The following is a 24,644-nucleotide window of genomic DNA, read 5'->3' on the forward strand; positions in this document are numbered from 1 at the left end:
TGGTTTGCAACAATTTTGTTTTCACTTGTCCATATTCACTGTTTTTTTTTGTTTTTTTTTATATAGAATATGAAAAGGAGAACCTTGCTTTTTGAAAATTATAAATATAAATATAACAGAAGATAATAATATTACGCTTTCTTAAATAGGCTACTGTTGGTCACAGGAAGTATTGTGAAGTTGACTTTTTGTTTATTTAATATGTCTTATTTTATATGTTTCTAAAGATAATTCTTTGCAAGCATTTATTACTTTCCTTTTTTACATACATATAGAGTCTGAACGTTTTCTTCCATATCTCCTTGTAGCCTTTTTCCTGGTCCTTCACAACATTCAACATGCTGTGGCAATGTTCTGTAGTATCTAAAGAAAGATGCCATTATGGTTCTCTGAGTCTCCAATTAATTGGACATGATGATGGTTGTTGTGATTGGTTGAAATTCATTGCCATTGCAACATTATTTAATATGCTTTTGGCTTTTGTAAAGGTGTACAGCATAAGTGTGAATTCACTGAGTAGTTTAAGAAGTCGTCTTGGATTGTATCTGTATAATAGCACTATCATGTACAATACTAATTAAGCAGTTATTTAAATCTTAAAGGCCAACAAGATGTTGATGTAAGTTTATTTTGTGTGTTGCCAGTCTAGTGGTTAGCGTCTCAAGACTTGGTGCAAAAGAGATGGTTCGAATCCCAGCACACTAACAAATTATATGGGTTTTGTCTACTTTCCCAAACATTGATTGTGTATATCCTCACTACTTCCTTAAACAGTTTCATAGGCGTAGACAGTGAAAAAAAGAGATGATGTGGTAAAAATAAGTCTCTCTTACAGTTGTGACAGAAAAATGTACAAGGGCTTTTTAGAAATAGAAGTAAGGAATGTTTTAGAATTAGAATAAAATAAAAAATTGGTACAGTAACAAAATTGTATCATATACATTTGAAAGAGCAACTAAAATCTATCTATCTATCTATATATATAATACGTGAAGCCATTTTTTGTTAAAGCAACTCCTCCCTTATTTGTAGACCAATTTTAACGTTTGAGGTGACAAAAGATTCGTCTCAATATGTAGTTTTGCAATAAGGTTTTCGAATTTTAAAATTCCTGCTCTTAAGGGCTTGAGGCCCTTTCAAAGGTCGGGTTTTCCCCATAAGAAATACATAGAACAAATTTAAAAACAAAAACAGCTGTTTATAAAAAGAAACTCATTTGCTTTTTGGGAGTAAATATTTATGTTTGTAAGGTTAAGACCAAGTTAAACAGTTAATCAGTTTTGTTGGAATAACAGAAAATGCCTCAAGTTCAAAGAAGAAATATTGAACACGGGAGGAGGACACAATTAATAATAAGATATCTTGTACAAAAATAATAAAATACTACTGTCATGTGTGTGTAATAAATTGACTAACCATTGCTGTAGACAAGCTTTGAAATTTATTTGTCATAGAATTCCGCCGTCTTTGTTCTTAGCCACTCCTTGAAAACAGGAGCTCCTTGTTGTTATTAAAGTGCTCTAACAAGGTCTAAACTGTATAGTTTATTGGGGGAAATCTCCTACTTGAATGAATTAAGGAGATATTGAGATATTATGTGTGATTTACTGTGTTACTTTGAGCATTGTATAGCAAAAACATAATTTTGGAAGTCAACTTTCCTCTTGATTTGTTTTTGTAATGGTTGTCTCTACTGGCAAAATTGTCATTCTAGTTTTATATTATCATGTGTTTATTGCTATTGTTTACTTATACGACGGATGAAAACATAAACAGGAAACTCAGCAAGCGGATCCCATTTCCCAAAAAAGATTGCAGTATACTGTCATACTGAATGGCCAAAAAAAATCCCAGCTTCCATCTCAACTAGTCTTTTACTTCTCGGTTAAAGAGGAGATATCACCGACAGAAAACTTACTTTCATGCAATTTAATAATAATAGTACCATCATGTTCTCGCCAAGAAATGTTTCTTCATAGAATGCACGTTGGTCATCTAGGAGCCACCAAATGTCCACAACTGGTGTTGTACACCAGCACACAGCACACAGGAGTTGTAGGCTGGATTCAGTTTATGGTGTCCAGGAATGGCATCAGAAATTTGATGGTAGTTTCATGCCCAACATGCATCAAACACAGGGAAAATCGAAATGAGCAGCTCATTCCCACCGAGTTTCCAAAAAAGGGAAAAGGCAGCAATGGATTTGTTCAAGGTCAATGGAAGCTCAAGAGCAATGGCTCAGCCAAAGCAGCTGTCAAAATTGCAAAAACTGTTCTAAAGAAGAAAAAAAGGACATCCAAATTAAAACGTTTTTACTAGCTCGCTTTCTTGTCTGAAATTTTGCAATCGATTTTAAACTAACTTTCCGATGAGCTAGAGACTTGAAACTTAAAACATAGCTCACAAATGAATGACAATGCAATATTATATCATTATATTTTCATATTGCCCTTGGGCAACGCCCCATAGGCTTCCAAGTTTTCAATGTTTACGTTTTGGAAGAATGTAAATACAGTAGAACCTCTTTAATCCGAACCCCTGTAATCCGAACCCCTCATTGCTGTACTCCATACACAGTACAGCAGTTCTTTATTGTATACTGTAGTTTAATGTACTGTTTATTCACCATGTTTACAACTGTAATAAATAAACACTGTATTTTAGTTCATAAGACATTTTTTCACTTTTCCTAAAATAATTTTGATCAATTTTAGCCATGTTTTAGCTATTGTTATGTAAAAACAACAATATGATCTGTAATCCGAACTATTCAATAGTCCGAACTACCCCTGGTCCCAATTAGTTGGGATTAAAGAGGTTCTACTGTATATCAATTGAAGTCAGCTGTAAATACTTTAATTTGACAGTTTGTTCAAAGAGCAGAGGTTTAGAGGTACAGATTCTGCTCCCAAGAGATTTAAAAGTTTTAGGATTATGAGGATATTAGCAACAACATCTGATTACAGTTAAAAAGGGGTTGGTTATATGTTAGCAGGCTATATAAAATATACCTGCTATTTTTTCATATATTTACACATTAAAGAATAAAAGTAGAAAATAATTTATAAATAAAAAAAGCTTTTTAATATACTACGTTTTTAAACAAACTAAAAAGCAAGAAAATAACTTATAAATATGTGGAGAGAATAAATACTTCTAAGATCTAAAACGAAAAAAGTGGGGCGCATGCAATAGTTGAAGATGATAATTGTAACTAGCTATTGTATGCGCCCCACGTTTTAAGTTTTAGATCTTTCAAGTATTTATTCTCTCCACATATTTATAAATTATTTTCTGCTTTTTAGTTCGCTAAAAAATGTAGTATTTTAAAAAGCTTTTTTCATTTATAAATTATTTAGCTTTATTGTCTCACAGGAAGTCTCCACTTGCCACACCCATATAAAAATAGAACGACAATCATTATAAAAAGAAAACAAGAGGAAAGTTGACTTCCAAAAATATGTTTTTGCAAAACAATGCTCAATGTCACACAGCAAATCACACATTTACCCCCATAAACTCTACAGTATAGACCTTGTTACTGTACTTCCTGAAATGAAGACTTGGTTAGCACAGCACATTAATGACAACGAGGAGCTCCTTTTGTCAAGGAGTGGCTGAGATCACAGACGGCGGAATTCTATGACAACATAGTTTCAAAGCTTGTCTACAGAAATGGATTAGTCAATTTGTTTGGCGGCTATGGGGAAAAGAAGAATTTTAGTAGCTCTTACAAATGTATTTATATACTAAAATTTTGTTATAGAACAAACTTATTATTTTATTCTACAACATTCCTTAAAGCTCTATGTGAAGGGTGAGCTGGTCGGTGGAAATAACTGACTGTGTGTTGTAGAGTCAAGTACGGCACATTTGACATACTAGAGGATGACGAGGTGAGACAGGGACTGAAGGAGTTCTCCAACTGGCCGACTTATCCTCAGCTCTATGTGAAGGGTGAGCTAGTTGGTGGCAATAACTGACTGTGTGTTGTAGAGTCAAGTACGGCACATTTGACATACTAGAGGATGACGAGGTGAGACAGGGACTGAAGGAGTTCTCCAACTGGCCGACTTATCCTCAGCTCTATGTGAAGGGTGAGCTAGTTGGTGGCAATAACTGACTGTGTTGTAGAGTCAAGTACGGCACATTTGACATACTAGAGGATGACGAGGTGAGACAGGGACTGAAGGAGTTCTCCAACTGGCCGACTTATCCTCAGCTCTATGTGAAGGGTGAGCTAGTTGGTGGCAATAACTGACTGTGTTGTAGAGTCAAGTACGGCACATTTGACATACTAGAGGATGACGAGGTGAGACAGGGACTGAAGGAGTTCTCCAACTGGCCGACTTATCCTCAGCTCTATGTGAAGGGTGAGCTAGTTGGTGGCAATAACTGACTGTGTGTTGTAGAGTCAAGTACGGCACATTTGACATACTAGAGGATGACGAGGTGAGACAGGGACTGAAGGAGTTCTCCAACTGGCCGACGTATCCTCAGCTCTATGTGAAGGGTGAGCTAGTTGGTGGCAATAACTGACTGTGTGTTGTAGAGTCAAGTACGGCACATTTGACATACTAGAGGATGACGAGGTGAGACAGGGACTGAAGGAGTTCTCCAACTGGCCGACTTATCCTCAGCTCTATGTGAAGGGTGAGCTAGTTGGTGGCAATAACTGACTGTGTTGTAGAGTCAAGTACGGCACATTTGACATACTAGAGGATGACGAGGTGAGACAGGGACTGAAGGAGTTCTCCAACTGGCCGACTTATCCTCAGCTCTATGTGAAGGGTGAGCTAGTTGGTGGCAATAACTGACTGTGTGTTGTAGAGTCAAGTACGGCACATTTGACATACTAGAGGATGACGAGGTGAGACAGGGACTGAAGGAGTTCTCCAACTGGCCGACGTATCCTCAACTCTATGTAAAGGGTGAGCTAGTTGGTGGCGTGGACATTGTCAAGGAACTACACGAGACTGGTGAACTCATGTCAGTCCTTCAGCCGTCTTCGTAATTTGTAGTTTTTCATGTATAATTTCCATTAGTTAATACAATTTTTTAAATCCATGTAATTATTTTTATTTTTTCCTATTTAAATACAGTAGACTCCCTCTTGTCCAGACACCTTTTAACCGGACTACACTTGGCGGAAATGACATCTCTTTAACTGGGCAGTTTTTATCAGCACATCGGTTTAACCGGACTAGATCGGCAGAAGTGGGCGGTACTTTTCTCGTGGGAAAGATTTCAGACCAGTGATCACATGTCTAAATACGTAATAATCATTATTGGCTTATACAGTATGCATTTAAACGGTCTGTTTTAACAAGTTTTTGGGAACGTCGGTTTAACCGGAAAAGCCTTTATCCGGATTGGCCTCGGTCCCCAGGAGTCCGGATAAGAGGGAGTCTACTGTACACCAAATGTATGCTCTCTGGAAGCCTTATGTTAAAAGTCCTGACTGATATGAAAAAAAGTCCATGAAAGTTTGACTTTTATGTAATAAATCAAATGGTCAACTAAGAACAATAACTTAATTATCATACAGGGTGTCCTGTAACTCTCTACTAAAATTTTAGGGCATTAGTCCTGAGTAAGAAACATATCTAAATATCATATTTAAATTGCCTGGAAGTCCTTAAATACTCACACAGCCGCCATTTAGTTTTTTTCACTTATTAATTTTTTTCTAAAATGTGGTTAAAGATACAAAATTAAAACTTTGCACAAACATGACTTTACAAAATGACGGCTATTTAAAATTTTGTTTCTTAAATAACTCAAAAATCTTTGATTTTACAAAAGTTTTAAATGGCCGCCATTTTGTTTTATGAATTTGAAAAATTGTCATTTTTTTAGCTTTGTCTAGTTGTCATAAATAATTTTGCAAAGTTCAATTTCATATCTTTAACTACTTTTTAGAAAAAAAAAAAGTAATAACAACAAAATGGCGACTTGTGTGGTTAACTAACTTCCGGAAAATTTAAATATGATATGTTTCTTACTCAGGAACAATGCCCTAAAATATTGGTAGAAAGTTCCGGGACACCCTGTGTCTCCAGCTGATATTGAAGTACATTAGACTTCTGATTATCAGTGATAATAAGTGGCTGAGTGATCTTGGATAATTGAAATCAAAGATAATGCCAATTTAACCTAAATCTCCTTGGAAATAACCAACATTTCTTTTTGTTAAGAGGTTCGATTCCAGTAAAGTTAAGACCAAAGTAGTTTTAAAAACTGTACTTATTTTATTTAGTTACAAAATCACCTTATATAATTAACATGAAGGTATTTTTTGCAGATTGGATAAACACATTCAATTTATTTTAACCAGTAGTTTCTTAACAAACGACCCTCTCTAGTAATATTTGATTTGTACCAGCAGGCCACAACAAATCTGTTAAATGCAATGGGCAACGGCACAACTTAGTCCTGAGCCATCACTGTTAACAAAAAAACAATTTTATGTTCTTTGCAGTGGTAATTTATAATTTATATCTGGTTAGTTGCACTGGCAACGGTTGAATTTTTTTATCTTTACTCAATAGTAGCAGCACTTTTGTGCTGAGTGCGTATTATGAATATTATGAGTGAGTATTATGACAATATTTTGACCAAGACAGTTTTTTGAAGTGGAGAAGCATCAGGCAGGAGGAAAACATTTAACAACCATCTTATATATTAAAACGTAACAGGGTTTTTTTATTTCACGATTCTGAATCAACCACTTGACGGATTTTCATGATTTTTGTGTTGAAAGAAAGATAATTTTGAGAACTAGGGAATGTCGAAGCCATAATTTTAGTTAACGGTTTCAGTTTTGTAGAAATTAAATTTTAATTTTCAAAAAGTCTAGCAGCCGACGCTAACATTCTAGACAAGCTTTTGGTATAATACCATTTGCTTAACGTAACAGCTGTAAACATTCAGCGTTTGTGACACAAATTTAGCATTTGGATAAAAACTAAATTAAATACGTAGGGGTGACGTATGCATACTATGTGTAATGCTATAATAGGTTAATTTATTCAGCAAGAGCATGAGTGATTATTTAAATATACATAATAATACTAGATGTTGTAATTTATGTTTTATGGCAGTCTTTAAAATCTTAGGTTAGTTTTAGTGCAATATAATTTGTATGAACTGACAGCTGGATGGATATGAAAATATTCTATAGGACTATGAGGTTATTTATTTAGTCAATGATTTTGCCATTGATTATAGAAAATAAGTAAGATTAGTAGAGATGAGTAGACCACAGAGATCAGTAAGACCATTGTTGTATACAAATCGAGGTTCTACTCAAGCGCCTTTAAAGAAAAGACTATGCAAATTGTTTTACTCCTCTACTTTTTGAGGAAAGCTTTTTGTGACAATAAATGTTCGACTGCTTAAACTTTGTTTGAATTAGGCCTGAAAATCGACCAAAGAACCGAAAACCCATTTCATTGCATTCTTTCATTTCACCTTTATTGGATTTGAGAATAAATTTCAGAGAAAATATACGGGCCTTTTCAAGATAATGGAGGTTGAGATACATAAGGACAGAGAGCTAAGAGGAATGTGTAAACACCCAGATATATAAGTGATTTCCTGAAGTTAAAGGCTCGGATGGACAGGCTATGTGTGGTGGAGAGAAGATACATCAACTTAAATGTATTCCGAGGAGCACCAGAAGTAAGACGACAACTTGGAGGACCAAGCAATGAAAGACTTCTCCAGACTGGGGTCAACATTAGAAGAGGCAAGGGATAGAAGGGAATCAGAGGCCAAAATAGGGGGTTTAGGGTTCAGTGGCCACTGAGGTAAAATAAGGTACTCTTTAAGTAATAGTAGGCAATGGAAGGTAATATGTAGCTACTGTACCTACTTTAAACCAGTGTGTGTGAATCGACCGCCAATCCCACTTTAAGGCTTTTCTAATTAACACAATCGCTGTTTTATTGTAAAACTATCGGATTTAAAATGCATATCGTATAGACCTGTAATCAGGTTTTAGAAATAGATGGCCACGTGGTATTAGTTTACAAGATAATTTCCCCTATTAAAACAGCCACAGTTTTTCTTTATGCGTGTGAAATATCTGTTCTGGATTACATTAAGATATAATCGACTACTTTATTCCCGTACGTAGGACGGGCCAACAGCTAGTTTGTTTAAAACTACATTTTTAATTGTTTTTTTTCTACAGTAGTACAGTTTTACAGTAGTACACTACATAGTTCATTGCAAATTAGACAATAATCAAGTATTTAAACATGTTGTAATCCCCAAATAACCATAAAAACGAAATGATATAATAATGACACTTTTTAAGATTATGTATTAACTAAAGTCAACCAGTTGTTATCATTAGTACTACTGTACCATGTTACTTTTGACACAACTAAACATTGAACAAAAATTATTTATGGCAAATATCTCACAATTTTAACCTTATCTCATAGTTTGTTATGATAAAGAATGGATGTATTCATTATATTCACTGTTGAATGTTGAGTAATGTTGAATGAAACATTAAAAATGTAAGTGAAAATATGGAGGTGAAATATACTGTGAGATAGGCCAATATAACAGTTTATTGTGCATTAGTTCATATCCTTTTTATAAGTTGTTGTGTTATGACTTATTCAAATAGAATGCAAATATAGGATATCGTATTGATACAAGTATGTCTGAAAGTAAAGAAACGTTAAATGAAGATGCAAAAAAAGAACTTACAGATGAGGAGAAGGAAAGGTGAAAATGTACCTTAGTTATATTTTTTTCACTGAATATTTTAGGCAGCTTAAATAATTGGTTTGAAATATTTTATATTTTTCATGTATCCACTGAAAAAAAAAAATTATTCTATTGATTATGTTGGTTTAATGGACTTGATAGTTTATTTTTACACCAACACCATCAACTGAATGAATATAGATTTAAACTAATCAGCATTTTGGGCTATTTTAGATTGAAAACCCTTTTAAACAAACATGAACGAATGATTTTTATGAAAGGAACTCCTAAGCTGCCAATGTGTGATTATGGTCGCAAAATGATTCAAGTTGTCAGTGTTTTCAGGTATGTTGGTTAAAGTTATTAAACAAAATGTTAAAACACAATGATAGTTAATAATACTTCAGAGTTGTAAACTTCATAGAGTAGTTTTCATAGAGTGGTAGTGTTACTTTTAGTCCTAAAGCTTAATTCATTGGCCATGTCGAAGACTATGAAAAGTAAGTGGGACTTTACCTCTAGTTTTATAGTAGGATTTTAGTTGTACTTTTGATATTTTGCCACGAAACTAATAACCAGTCTAACAACAACTTTACATAAAAAAAAAATATTTTTACTTTTAAGGTCAATGGACAATTTTTTGAGCCTTCTGCAGTTACTTATTTAATTTAGTGTTAAATATAACAAAAATTATTTCAACCAATGGGGCAATTATTTTATTCAAGTGAGAACAGTCTTCTAAGGAGCAAATCATATTAATTTCCTTTAAATTTTAAATGATGAAAATAATCATGATGATTAATGGTAAGCATCAATATCTACTACATTGCTCCTGATAACTCAATTTTGTGCCTTTGCGAACTCCCTCTAAAAATGATCGTCAATAAAAATTGTGTCCCCTAACCCAATAGATAATTTCCTTCAAATACATTAAATCAGAGATTGAATTTTTAGTAAAGTGATATAGTATTTATTTTCATACTATATCTTATTATTTTATTACATATTATCTATACTTTTATTTTCAGTAAAGATTTTGAAACCTTTGACATTTTGGATGACAACTTTGTCCGAGAAGGACTGAAGGTATACTCTGGCTGGCCGACCTTCCCACAACTGTATGTTAGGGGGGAGTTTGTTGGAGGACTTGACACAGTACTTGAACTACAAGTGAAGCAAGAACTGGAAACCCGTCTTAAATAGCTAGTTTTAGACGGTAAATAAATTATTTTATATTTTGGAATTATAGTATTATGTTGAAAGATATCTATTTTTTCTTGGTTCCTTAGTTTGCTGTTGGACAACATTTTATTTTTAATAGATTTTCATTAGTGGAGGTTTTTCACGAAGAGAAGTCGGGTCAGATAGAATGTCTTTTCTTGAAATAGCGATACAAGAATGAAATCAAGTGCTTAGGTAAAAGCTTTGACTATGCACTAGTCAATGGTAAAATGTAGGTAAACAAATGGGAAAAATGAAAGCAAGAAATAAAACTCATGGTTTTCTACCTGAAAATTGTTGGACAAGTAAACTGTGTAACTCCTGCAGCTTACTGTCCTGTTGTTTGAATTTGAGTTACATACATCAACTGATTTATATTAGGCCTACATTTGTTTAACAAGGTTCAACTACAAATTTTAAGGCTAAATATTTCATATTTTACATTTCAATTAAGTTTAAATTAGCTAATTTTATATACAGAGACCTCTGTAAAACTAAGATGGAGACTTGAAAAAAAGGGACAATACCTTGCAGTTAAATTTTGTTCTAACTTAAAAAATGCACTTTTGGAGTAAGATCTTTCATTTGGCACCCGAGCAGTTAGTTAAAAGAGTAAATAAATGGTATCGGCAAACTAACTCACACTTTCTCACATTAGCTTGTCTACAACCCATAATGAGTAAGCGGTGGGAGTAACTATGCTATTTTTATTTTATAAGTAAAATCACAAAAACTGCAATAATTGCTTAGCCATATTTTTACTGTATTTGGAATTATACCATTTTGTTCCGAGTTAAAAGGACTATAATTTTTAATTCTTGATTTTAATCCAAATGCTCAAGCCCTTTTTTTTAAAAAATTTGGTTTTTTTTTCTTGATGTGTTTTTATAGAAAAATCTAAAATCAAAATCAAAATTTTAAAAAAATTCTAAAAATGGGGAAAATAATTTTTAGGTACTCTATAAAACCCTGTTTCTATAATCTGGTCATGCTGGTTCATGAACTCCTTTGAACAGTTGTAGGTTTATACGATTGTAGGTACCAAATTTAATAAAAATTGAACTGTTTTTATTTACTCGAGTTATTGTGCTAACGAACACATCCCTAAAACACCATACGTTTAAATTCATATTGAATTTGAAAGGATGGTATTTTTAGCCTATGGGGACATCAAAATTAAAAAAATAAATTTTGGTCCCGGTCCAGGCCTTACCATGAGACCTACGGTAATAGCTGTTTTTCCTTGTATAGGAAATTAGCTAAAATGGTGTAAGGATGTAGATACGGTACTAAGTTTGAAGCCTCTAAAGAAATGGGTTAGTATGCCACAAAAAGAAAACAGCAAGGAATAGGTACATAATAAGTCTTTACCAGTTTTCCTCCATAGGACTGTGAACTGTGTAAATCACACGTGACAATTTTAACCCCGTTAAGATATAACCCCCCTAACCTTTCTAAGGAAAGCGAGTTTTAGCGAATTTCCCATATAAGGAATAAGCTATTAGCATAGGTCTCATTGTAAGACCTGGACCCAGGACTGATTAATTTTTTGTTTTGAGGTCCCCAGAGTCGGCCAAAAACACTCTCCGATCATAGTAGAGTCCCGCAAACTCGACATAATGTGGACTGGAATGGTGCCGACTTTGTGAAATGCCGGGTTATCGGGAACTAGGGGCAAAAATAAGAACAGTACCTACAATTTTTAGGCTTTTTAACCACTTTTGTTATTTATATTTATATTACAAGTTAGTATTAAGTCATCAGATATTTACAACAAATCCTTCGTACGAGTTGCGAATGATTTGACTTGAGCTGGCTTGAGTTCATGTTTAACTCGGACTCAACAAATCACTAATTTTCTGAGCCATGTAATGGATGAGTTATCCAGACTGCCGGGTTATCGAGTGCCGAGTTTGCGGGACTCTACTGTACATATATATATAAGTGTCCATTGGAGCGATAACTCAAGCAAAAACGATCATATTTTGATGAAATTTGGTACAAACATGTAAACCTACATTTATTTGAACGAATTCACGAACCGTCAGACTATGGGAACGGGGATTTATGGGAGTTTTATGGGGAAAATATGGATTTCACATTTTTGACCCTAAAAAGATTAAATTTTGCAATTTCTTTCTAAACTATTTCGTTAAGATTAAAAAAGTAAATAACTATTAGTATATTGGAGCGTTGTTGTATGTCTAACAGCTACGGAGAAAATTAAAATTAACGTATAATAAATGTTTATTCTTATGGACAATAAATAAACTGTTGTAGTTTGCTTGTTTATGGATATATTTTAATCCAATTTAATTTCATACTAAGCTATCAACATCGCTTAGTCTGCAGGTTAGCTGCGGCGGGGGTATTTTCTCTTGTTATTGAACAGTTAACTGTGCTATATTCTTTTAGTTTGTTATATATAACAAAGTATGAAAGAGGTATATATTGTAGAAGATAAGATATTGTGTAATTGTAAATATTACTTCATGATAACGTTAAAACTTGATCAAACTCATATTATTACTTGAACATTTTTAGATTAAACTATTCACTCAATATGGAGTTTCTTGTTTATTAGGTAAAAAGCTCAGTACAGTTTACCACACACATGTGACATACCTAGAATGGCAAAGCTCAAAGAATTGAGTGAAAAGGATAAAGAAAGGTAAATTATTTCATTTGTTAATACTTAATACTAAAACAGATTAGTTTCTATTTTATTCAACTTTGCTTGAAAAAATTATGATTTTAATATTTCCCTAGCCTCTTTTACCTATCATCATTTAGGTTAATTATTTAGGTTATTTACAGGAGGAACAGAATCAATAATCCTTTATTAATATTATCTCACTGATTATTTTGAGCTAGGTGGTGAGTACACCCTAAATTTTTATTTTTTATGTTTTTTCATAAATAGGTTTTTGATAATAAAAAGATTTACATAGGTCATCAGTTGGACAAAACAGTAACTTGATTGTTTAACATCATAATATATTGTTTGATTGACCAATCATCTCAGAACTTTGGTACAATTTAGGCTTCTCTAAAATAAGGGAGAAATCTTTAGAGCAACATCAGAGCAAACAAGTGTTACCAAAGATTAAACAATACATCAAAACCAACTTTACTCTAGTAGTAAACACATATAATTATTAATTTTTTTCAAACAACAAAAAATATTCCCAGAAATGATAAATCCTATAACAATAATGGATTCCTTTTGTCCTGACAGTTGCATTCACCAATTGGTGTTAGTTTGGATTTATTTAAATCCTTTAAAAATTATTCTTTATTTTGTAAATATTTGTGTCTTCTGTAAATTTCCTATACTAAAGAAACAATATTTAAATTGATACCTATTCTTTTTACATTGCAGACTCAAGAAACTCATCAACAAACATGAACGAATGCTTTTTATGAAAGGAACGCCAAAGTATCCTCTGTGTGGATTCAGTGCTCAGATGATTGATATTCTGAAATCTTGCAAGTAACTTCCATTTTTATTTACTATTGATTATATCTTAGTACAGGGTGACCAATCTTTGCTCGGTTTGATTAAAACAATTATTATCTATATATTAATAGGCAAGCATGTTTGTTGAAAACCTTTTTTCTCAGCTCCTGTATATCACAGGGAAAATCTACACATAATGTTTGATAGATATTTTCCTGTTGATGTGCAGAACTCCTTTATAAAGTTGAAATAGGCTAAAAAGCACAAAAATTCATTTAAAATAATAAAAACTACATGGGCTTATAGGTTGCTATGCCGGTGACGAAATATCAACGAAATCTAAAGTGCATAAGAGGTTCTCGAAACATCTGCTAGTTATACTGATCAAACTTCTCATGTTTCATATGCTGTAGTCTGGTAATGAATATTGTCATAGACTAACCAACACAAGTAGACTTCTCATCCCATTGTAAATTTTGAAGCACGTTTTTCGTGTCTAGTTCATGTACGTGACACATGGGCGCTAGTGTCGACGAAACTTTGTTTCTATTATTTTAGGGTTAATTTTTTGATTTGTGCTTTACTGTTTGGATATATAACTAGGGGACAAGTTATTGTTTATGATTAGATCGTATTATTTGGTTAAACGAGGTTTTAAATGGCTGTAATAACGGGAAACAAATTGTAAACAAAACACGACATCTGCAGAAAACCGTACAGAACTAACAATAAACTTGTCTTCAGCTGTTCCATAAGGATGAGAAATCTACTAAGGGAGTATGTTTTATCTATGATATTGTGTAACATCATTACCATTGACACATATCAGAGAAAATAATTCTATTAGTAACTGTTTTGATTTTGTAGTCACGATTTTCCCCTCCAGAGTATGAACTTAGACCTTGATTAGCTGTAAACTTACCCTAAACTCTGATCTCTTAGGGTAGTGTAAAACTGAAAATAGAACTGTTAAGAAATAATTTTAATCTCATCTCTAATAGTTAGCTTACATTCCCCAATTCTTTAAACATTTAGGCTACTTATTGCTAGTTCATTGTTGGTAAGTTACTACTTTTTATAATGACTGGCTGGGTAGCTGAGTGGTTATAGTGCCAGTTCAATCCTGAGAAAAGTCAGTAGCTTTTTGATGATTCAAAACTGGACCCAGCTGTTCCTGATCATTAGCTTTAAATGAATTGATCCTGGCTAATGAAACAACTGATCATAGTCAGTAACAAATCCATACAGATCATCTCACACCATTATACACTCATCTTTCACTCATATTCAGGTTGAAATACGAACCAAGGTGGTGTCCAAATCTCAATAATTGATACAATTAATAATAATATTTTAAAATTATAAAAATTAAAATATTTAAAAAATACTATTACCTAAAAAATATACAGGGTGTTTGTGAACTCTCTCGAAAAAATTCACAGGATTGTTCCTTGAGATAATACAAGAATATTTTACATTATAAACATGGGTCGCCAGAGCCTCGTTTTCCGGCTGTCCGTCTGTATGTGATTTTCACAAATGAATCCATTACTTTTGAATTCCTTAAGCGATTAACTTGAAACTTGGTACGTAAGTAGTGACAAGTAAGACTAATCTTTGCACAAAGTATCAGGTTTATAAGTTGTACCAATCCAAAATGGCGGCCATTTCAAATTTTCTTTCTTAAATAGCTCAAAAACCATTGATTTTACAAAAAATTTACAAGAATAACTTTTTTAAGGCAATTTAACTACAAATTGATTGACACCCTATTTTTTAAGATTGGACGAATATCAACTGAGATATGGCAGCTTTAGTGGTACGTGACCACTAGAGGTTAGTTGCAGTGCATACCAAAGCATGCGGCTTAAGTCTGCCACAACAATGCAACAGTCTCCGTCCGCTTTGCAAGTTATTTTTAAGCGATTTTAGATTATTTCAAACAATAATAAAATATTACATAACCCTAAAACTATCTTTTTTATAAATTATCTATCATTAGTATGGCTTAGAAGTTGCACACCTTTTACTGTATTTAAATAAACACAAAACACTTAAACTTTTTGTATCAGCTGTGGTGAAGTCAACGTACATGTTTACAAACTAATCAGCTGATTTTATTGTGACCTGAAAATGTTATTATTTATTCGTCACTTTTAAAGTGTACACTCAGTGTAAAAAGGTAGAGTAACTGACATTATTAAATAAAGTCTTTCTTTGAATAAAAACTTTGAGGTTTATGTAATATTTTATTATTGTTTGAAATAATCTAAAATCGTTTAAAAAAATTTGCAAAGTGGACGGAGACTGTTGCATTGCTGTGGCAGACTTAAGCCGCATGCTTTGGTATGCACTGCAACTAACCTCTAGTGGTTACGTACCACTAAAGCTGCCATATCTCAGTTGATATTCGTCCAATTTAAAAAAATAGGGTGTCAATCGATTTGTAGTTAAATTGTAGTTATTCTTGTAAATTTTTTGTAAAATCAATGGTTTTTGAGTTATTTAATAAAGAAAATTTGAAATGGCTACCATTTTGGATTGGTACAACTTATAAACCTGATACTTTGTGCAAAGATTAGTCTTACTTGTCACTACGTACCAAGTTTTAAGTTAATCGCTTAAGGAATTCAAAAGTTATGGATTCATTTGTGAAAATCACATACAGACGGACAGCCAGAAAACGAGGCTCTGGCGACCCATGTTTATAATGTAAAATATTCTTGAATTAACCCAAGGAACAATCCTATGAATTTTTTCAAGAGAGTTCATATTTTAATTTTGAACGATTTATTTAATATTTAATATGTCGGTAGTTATGGAGTTGGTCTGTTCCTAGTGGGCTCATGATATATGCAATAATTGTATTATGCTCAACAAGTGTGTAGGTACTCTTCTCAATTATACCGTGACCGTGAGTCTTTTAAGTTCATTTAGGTTTTTCTCTAGTTTGAGAATATTTCCTTCTCCCCACCTAATATAAGGGATATTGATATGCCATTCTTCTGTTTTAGTGTGGATTACAAAACTTTCAATATTCTAGACGATGATTTTGTCCGTGAAGGACTAAAACTATTTTCCAATTGGCCGACGTTTCCACAGCTGTATGTGAAAGGGGAGTTGGTCGGGGGATTGGATGTTGTTTTGGAACTCCAGGAGAAAAAAGAATTGATGAACTACCTCAACCCAGCTGTAGCTCCACAATAACAATCTTTAGATTAATTCAGAGCTTTTTAAAGTTCTGTATAGTTATAAAGTTGGCTATGAATTAAAAAATAGAAACTTAACAGAACTTAATATTACAAGTCATGCAGATCAAATGCATTCTATATAAAAATGAACAATGACAAAATGCCACTATTGTTCTAATTGCTTATTTGATTAAGAGTTGTTTAAATAAACATTTGCAAACACTCCTGTTTCTTCTCTTGTAACAGCCATTGGCTGTACATTTTGAAAGTGTATCGGAAATGCAAAAAACAAATCTATCTTGCTAGCTCAGATACTTGCCTGGTACTAGATGATAGCCCAGTTAGTGTCTCGGACTTGGTGCGAGAGGAATGGGTTCGACCATAGATAAAAAGAATTAATTATAGACTGTCAGCCGTGTGGTGGTTACCATGGTTACCATAGGTTTTGGCGCAGACCGCTGGAGGCGCCTGTGTATTTACATAGCGTATATGCCGTACATGGCGCTCCCAGTGGTGTGCGCCAGAACCAATGGTAACCGCAGCATAGCTGACGGTCTATATTTAATGCTTTTTGTCTATGGTTCGACACAGTCAAAAAGTCTAAGGTATTTATCAATAATTTTTTAAACAAATTATGAAAATCAAATTCAAATTCTTTATTAACTCATCACATCTTATAATGCACAAGGTACAAAAGATTGGAGTGTCGTCACAATATAAACTAAAACTAAACTAAAACTAATAAAGTTGACAGAAGTAAAATATTTATTTATTTATTTAGATAACAATACTACATTACAGGCATAGAGCCCAATTACAATGCAGCATTAATCTTTAAGTCCATTTTAGAAAGTCCATGCAGTCTTCTTGGTAGGTACACACAACATCACAATTTACATAATATTTAACTACTAAGACAAGATAACAACCAATAAATAATAATAATAACATTTCATAAAAACAATAAATAGACATATCAATAAATAAAGTAGCGAAAACAAAACTCTCAGAGACAGGGGTGCCCATCCCCCCCAAAGCTCACGTCGCAGAATCCCCCCCAAATTCGTTGTTTAAAATCACAAAAGATGCAATACTTTTGAACCATAATTTTTACGGCATAGAGGGTTTATACATTTTTTGTCATTGTCAAAGAGTATAACATGTTAATTTTTAATCAAAATCGTTCGGGCCAATTCTGAGAAAATTTTATTCATCCATTATTTTATAGGGTTTTATGGAATATCACTATTAAAAATCCAAAATGAAAAAAACAAACATCTGGAGAGGCCATGGATTGGTACCTAAAATACCAAATTTCATCAAAATCGGACTCGGACCACAGGCGTGGTCTGTAGCTCTGTACCATACATACACACATACACACACACAGACAGACAAACACATCACTTCTAAAACCACTTTTTTGGGATCAGGGTTTTTACATAAACAGTTATTTTACCATATTAAATTGTAGGGAGAAAGTACTTAAAGTTACGTCAAAAAGTTTGGGATATTTTCTAAATTGTCCTTTAATCCACTTCTGAGTTTGGTCCTTTTTAAATAAGTGTAAAATTTTCAGTCTCAAAAATATTACTAGGCCTAAACTTAATAGTATATTTCGTGCCTAGGGCCAAAAATGAGGTTTTGCTGGTTCAAGATAGTTTTTTAAGTTCGATACGGTTCGATACGAAGTCGAGGACTTAAAACTATCGAGAACTGCAAAACCATTTCAGTCCGTGGTACGAACGCTATTATTCACCACACTATACCCTATTACCACTAATTCACCTCAATGATAATGCACTGCACACTGATATAGTCAACACAACTACAACTTTAACGTCATGGGGATAAATAATTTGAGGAATCAGCAAATATAATAATAAATAGTTGCTAGGCAGCGGTGACAATAAAACAACTCTATTGCAATGCTATGGATACTGATTGTGTATTTAATATGCATTCATGTTTTAAGAAAGTAAGCGGGCAGCTGATTTTGCGGCCCTAGGGATGTAAAAACCTGCTCGATCCCCGAATAACGATGACAGCTGGCATGGCCTGCAAAACGCAACTTTCAGCCACCAATTAATGTACCTATATGTAAAACAGTTTAAAACATCATAGTGTGGTAAAAGAGTATATTACGTTACTAGTCCTGAATCCCGTGCGAGACGAAGTCGAGTAGTGGTTTTTTTATACGAGTCCGGCCAACACATGTTGGACGAGTGACGTACGATAGTTTACGCAATACTACTAAATCCGTTCAAATCCCTATATATTACCACCAACTGAAGGACTAAAATCACTAGTCATAACCTCTAAGAGAGGTTATGTTTTTGTTATAACCACTCATTGCCACCCAAATACAGTATAGTCAGCTGATTGGTGTCCGGCAAAATTATTACAGTACAGTAGTACTGTATGAAACCCCATTTGATTAAGCTGGTGACGAACAGCTGTTTTCTGGACTAAATCCTTGCATGTGAACTTCGTCAAAATAGTGTAGCGTGGCGTAAAAAATAATTATATATCTATTCTAAGACTAGTAAAATTTGTTTGAAGCTCTTTCTAGATTCAAGAAAAGACAATAACAAATACAATTTAATTAAATCAGAATCATGTGTTTCAATTCTTGAAGTTAACGTAAATACATAGTCTATCAAAAACCTTAATTAAATTGTCACAGTACTGTATGTCAATTTCTTCCAATGAATAAATGACCCAGGCATAATTATTTGGGATAGCCAAAATATTATCACAAGCTTTCATGTTGTTGTTCATGTTGTAAAAATAGCAAAATGATTAACATTATCATAATACTGTTTTTTCATGAATCAAGTATATATTATAATAAACAAACCTAAAAAACCATCAATAGGTCATCAAGGCAATGAGACTATTTGAGAATGAGTTCATAATTAAAGGTAAAATCAAACTCAAATTGCAGATACAATTTAATAAGCCAACCATAATCCTTTGACAGCAGTTGGCATGGAGTTGTTCTCACTGTCAAACATGATACGAGTCAGAAAGTGGAAATCCACATAAAAGTATCTATATATTTTATAGCAATTATAAAATGATTTATTAATCAAGATAAAATGTCAAACGGGATTTTGATTGCATAATTACCCCAGTAATAAATTAAGGAGGTCGTCAAAATTATCTGGTTAATCTTTGATGTGCTTTTAACCAACCACTGGCTTGAATCCCCCCCAAAATCATAAAATCCCCCCCAAATAAATTTCTGATGTCGCATTTTGTGACATCAAACCCCCCCTGTGGGCACCCCTGCTCAGAGAACGGTTAAAAAAATATTGTATAAATTCTTGTATTGTATAAAATAATATATATATTCTTGAAATATCTCATAAATAACTAGAAAAGACCTTATCATTCAGCGTATCATTTTACAAAGTATCATTAAAAAACTCTTCTACAGTGTAGTATGGTTTTTGTAGGAGAAATTTGTGTAAAGATGTAAGGGCTAAGTTCTTGGAATTAGAATTAATGTTGTTGGAATTATTGTTGTTGGAATTATTGTTGGAATTATGCTGTAGGCTACAATTTATTATAAACTTTTACTACCAACGGGATGGTCAAGTCTCGAAATTTCGGGAAATTTTCGGGAAATTTTAAATCTCGTTACACGAGACGAGATTTCTTTTTGGCCGAGATTTTTATCGAGACGAGAATTAAAAAAAAATAAAAAAAAAATAAAACGCCTGCAGAAAGTCAATGCAATACCCGCAATACAGGAGCGTTTTTTAGTTGCGTTTCCTTTGCGAAGGCGTTCTTATTTAATTAATTCTATAAATGTAAATATTACTTTAATTATTTTAATAATATTACTTTAATAACATTTGAGAAGTTTTGTTAAGTGTAAGCAGTGTGAGGAATGTTTTATTACTATAAAAAGTCAAAACAAGTAACTATTTTATAAAAATAAATATTGCTTTTATTTTATGATTTATTTTATTTTAGGATAAGTTGAACTCTATCCTAACTGATATCACTATGTTTCCTAATCGTAGGCATTTTTAATAAGTTAGGCGTGATTAATAAAAAAATGTTATGCTGATGTTTTTTTAATAAAAGATTGTAAATATTCTTGCCTATTATCATTATTTTTGTATTTAAACAGTCATCTAACAATGTTACAAAATCAGGTAAAAATTTTGAACGTGCATTTCCCGTTGTGTATGAGAAGGGAAATCCCGTCTCGATCTCGTCTCGAAATTTTATGAGAAATAAAAAATCTCGTCTCGTCTCGTCTCGAACTAAAAATTCAATCTCGTCCATCCCTACGACCATGTATTTTGGAGAGTTTTCATAGAATGAAAGCCTATGCCGAGGAAATTTCAATTTGTTCTGATTTCGTGTTGGATAGGTATGGTTGAATTTACAGTCATCGAAAATTGTAATATCATTAAACATTAGTTTAACAATTTCAATTATGTAAAGATTTGTAAGTGTTAAGATACCAATATCTTTAAATAAAGATCTACAGCTTTTTCTTCTTTTAACTCGAGCCATAGTCCTCACTATTGATTTTTGAGCGTTAAAAAGAATTTTAGCCCCAAACTACTATTCCATACCTAATTATTGATTCAATGTAGGCGTGGTATACCATTTTACATACATCCATTGATGTTGTATTACTAATTACACTTAGTGCAAACCTAAACGAATTTAACTTTTTTGACAGATATTGAATATGATTTTCCCATTTTAGTTTATAATCAAAGTGTATTCTTAGAACCTTGTGGGTATTGACTGATTTTAGCTCTCCACAAGATAAATTCTCCATCTTGTTTTTTTTTTCACAGTTTCTAATTTTAAAGTACATTAATAGTACAGGTAAAATATGGTTTTATAAACAACAAAATTTGTACATTCATGAAATTTCACCTGTGAGTTACTAATAATATGAGAAATGAAGATCCGATGAGTCCCAGAAAAGTTGGACAGAAATTGAGAAGAAAAAAGCTCTCAAACCAGTTACCAGTATTAACCACTTGCACAAAACGATATTTTACAATAGCCATAATACAGCAAGCATAAGACCAAGATGAACTACTTGGAGAAACCTAAAATGAAATAAATATAACGAAATATTGTTGTAATTAAGGACTATTTTTTGGACAAGAATATTGATTTCATATGGTGGTTAACTAAATAAATATGGAAATTTGAGAAATAAAACAGATTAAATGCATTTAAGTCAATTGCCATTTTAGTACAGGTAAAATAGGGTTTTATAAACAACAAAATTTGTACATTCATGAAATTTCACCTGTGAGCTACTAACAATATGAGAAATGAAGATCCGATGAGTCCCCAAAATTTTGGGCGTCCTAAGGCCCTTTTTGGGGCCCTTTTTGTTCCGAAAGGCCCTTGTTCCTGAATAATTTTGTTTTTACGTTTAAGGTCGAGTGAGGTGTGGTTTTCGATGGTTTTAGTTATTTTAAATCGATTGGGAGTAGTTTTAAGTATATTCAACCACACCATACAGGGTGTTTTGAAAGATTATTACTTTTTACGATATATTTAAATATTTATTCATAAAGTAATAAAATTAGTTACCTCCATGCTCTATATAAAAGGGGATTATTGAAAATAATTGTAATTCTTTACTACGTAAGGAAAGGATCACAAGGAGTAAGAGAAAATATTAAATACCCCTGTCACAGCAAACCTGCAGACCTAGCGAATTTCCCTTTTACTTACTTGATTTTCAATTAAATCTAAATTAGCATTGCTTTTAACGATTACCTAGGTTTGCTGGTACAAGGAGGCTAATAAAGTGTGTTTATAGTAAAATATTATAGCCTAGTATAAAACAAATAAATTTGACAAGTTTCATCAAAATATATCTATTACAAACAAACAAAATCATTTTACACTATTCTACATAAGAATAACATGGGAATTTTAAATTTACTATTTTAGTATTTTTATCCGTAACTAATAACCATAGAAAAACACGTTATATACTAAATTATTTGTTTTTAAGCTATTTAAAATGTTCTAGAGAAAAATTGGGAAACTTTGTGTTTTGAGGGTAAAGTAAATAAGAAAACCCAATTTTTACCCCATAAACCTCGTTCCCATTGTTCAGGACAAAAATGCTTGTACCGACAATGCTGCTCTGATGTCTTAGTGTTGTCCTGGTCGTCATAGCCACGAAAGATAACCGTACTTGTATTGATTGAAAATAAGTTTTAGGAACTTAAGATACAAGTTGCAAACGTTGAAACGTTTGCAAACGTTGCAAATGTATGAAAGGTGTTTTTGCACCACATTGTTTGTGCTTTAAGATTGGTGTTGCCTGTTCTGCAATATGCAAGGTTTTAGGTTTGTAAAGGGGAATCCTGCTTGAATAAAATTGTTAATGAGTCGTCTGAGAATAATTATTGTGATGATGAATTTGTAAAGAGAGATACTACGGAAATTGTAGAAAAATAGCTTTAGTTTAAGTACTTCATTTTAATAAGTAATGTAAGGTTTTATACAAATACAACTGTTTTAATTTGTAATAAATGTAAAAAAAATAACTTAAATAGCTACCTAAGAAAAATACATATCAATTTGAAATTGGTCTTAATAGATTTGCATAAAAAACACGTTGAAAGATTATTCACACCACCTTAAAAGTTGAAATTTTTGCTTGGTAACCTATGTTATAGTTTAAAACTTAATCCGTCCCCTTTTAGCGAACATCCCATATAGGAGATAAGCTATTACAGAAGGTCTTATGGTAAAACATGGACCCGAAAGCGATATTTACGTTTTCATTTCAATGCCCCCAGAAGCCTAAAGCACCATCCACTCAAAATATTATACAGTATATGTGTTTATATATATATATATATATATAATATATCCATGTTATATACGTGTCCGTAAACATGATAACTCGAGTAATTTTGGTTCAATTTTAACGAAACCCGCATAATCGGTCCATGGAACAGGGTTTTATGTGGTAAAAATTTGTAATCTTTGACCCTCAAAACACAAAGTTTCCCAATTTTTCTCTATGGCATTTTAAAGAGCTTAAAGATAACAAATAATTTAGTATATTAACGTGTTTTGTAAGTGTATTAGTTACGAATAAAGCTCAAAAATTGTAAATTTAAAATTCCATCTTATTCTTAAGGAGAATAGTGTAAAATGATTTTGTTTGTTTGTTTATGGATATGTCTTAATAAAACTTGTCAAATTTATTTGTTTTATACTAGGCTATTAATATTTTACTATTAACACACTTTATTAGCCTCCTTGTAGCAGCAAACCTAAGTATTCATTAAACTCGATGCTATTTTAGATTTAATTGAAAATCGGGCAAATGAAAATTCGCTTAGTCTGCAGGTTTGCTGTGACGGGGGTATTTAATATTTTCTCTTACTCCTTGTGATCCTTCCCTCTTATATAGTAAAGAATTACAGTTATTTTCAATAATCCCCTTTTAAGAGCAAGAAATGAATCCTTATTCTTAACATTCCAATGATGAGAAGTCGAGAAGTTATATGGCGAATCTACGAAGACTCTCAATCAGTTTCTCAAAATAGGCGAAATACACATTAAGACAATGTACATCCTTCCCATTTTCATCTTTCGTTTATTTAATAAAATCTTTCTCTTAGCAATGTCTTATTATATGTTAGAATCGCTTAACATAATTTTGGAGTGTCCAGGAATGGGAGGTTGGGACGAATCCTAGAATTTTTGTGTAACCTCAGATAGGAATATTAGATTTCAAATTACATAGGGGGTCTTGTTCCTTTCACACCTTCTTGGATAAATCTCTGGGTGATTGCCATGGAATAAACCACTATCAAATAATTCATAATCCAGAATCATAAGACAGAATCTACGTTGTAACCAAATTTAGTGAAATTTCCCAATTTTAACAGTCAGTTGCCAGTATTGAAGAACAAATAAACATTCTACGCAGAATGTTGTGTTCTTCAAACTAACTAGAGGTGCATTTTTGTATAGCATGCGTCGTTTAGGAGTTGTAAGCCGAAAACCGATCAAATAAC

The 24,644-nt window shown here is 32.7% G+C and overlaps 2 protein-coding genes across 3 annotated transcripts in view; both read left to right on the forward strand.

Moving 5' to 3' along the window:
- The window catches only part of LOC128985591 (glutaredoxin-3-like), a 45,048-nt gene extending 39,981 nt beyond the window's left edge, over positions 1–5,067 (forward strand). Inside the window, exon 7 of one of the 2 annotated variants that reach the window (XM_054405212.1) lies at positions 4,831–5,067. In XM_054405212.1, the coding sequence (XP_054261187.1) occupies positions 4,831–5,014 (184 nt within the window). In that variant the 3' untranslated portion in view covers positions 5,015–5,067. Of the gene's footprint in view, positions 1–3,856 lie in introns of both variants that reach the window. The other variant, XM_054405211.1, reaches the window with a different exon arrangement.
- Positions 5,068–8,495: 3,428 nt separating this feature from the next.
- On the forward strand, positions 8,496–16,814 carry LOC128984117 (glutaredoxin-3-like). The gene is made up of 7 exons (XM_054403400.1): positions 8,496–8,745; positions 8,962–9,072; positions 9,756–9,929; positions 10,965–10,982; positions 12,536–12,619; positions 13,331–13,441; positions 16,423–16,814. The coding sequence occupies exons 1-7, from the start codon at positions 8,678–8,680 to the stop codon at positions 16,613–16,615; spliced, it is 759 nt and encodes a 252-aa protein (XP_054259375.1). The 5' UTR covers positions 8,496–8,677; the 3' UTR covers positions 16,616–16,814.
- The last annotated feature ends 7,830 nt before the right edge of the window (positions 16,815–24,644 follow it).

The sequence above is a fragment of the Macrosteles quadrilineatus genome, unplaced genomic scaffold (assembly GCF_028750875.1).
Source record: "Macrosteles quadrilineatus isolate MER2022 unplaced genomic scaffold, UCM_ALF_1.0 Scaffold_2__2_contigs__length_208266976, whole genome shotgun sequence".
NCBI lineage: Eukaryota > Metazoa > Arthropoda > Insecta > Hemiptera > Cicadellidae > Macrosteles > Macrosteles quadrilineatus.

What these genes read in the sequence shown, in the direction of transcription:
- LOC128984117 (XM_054403400.1), top strand. Translation starts at nt 8,678, where the DNA reads ATGTCTGAAAGTAAAGAAACGTTAAATGAAGATGCAAAAAAAGAACTT. An exon ending in AGTGAAAAGGATAAAGAAAG is followed by an intron (nt 12,620 to 13,330) that starts GTAAATTATTTC and finishes TTTACATTGCAG; the next exon opens with ACTCAAGAAACTCATCAACA. An exon ending in GATATTCTGAAATCTTGCAA is followed by an intron (nt 13,442 to 16,422) that starts GTAACTTCCATT and finishes CTTCTGTTTTAG; the next exon opens with TGTGGATTACAAAACTTTCA.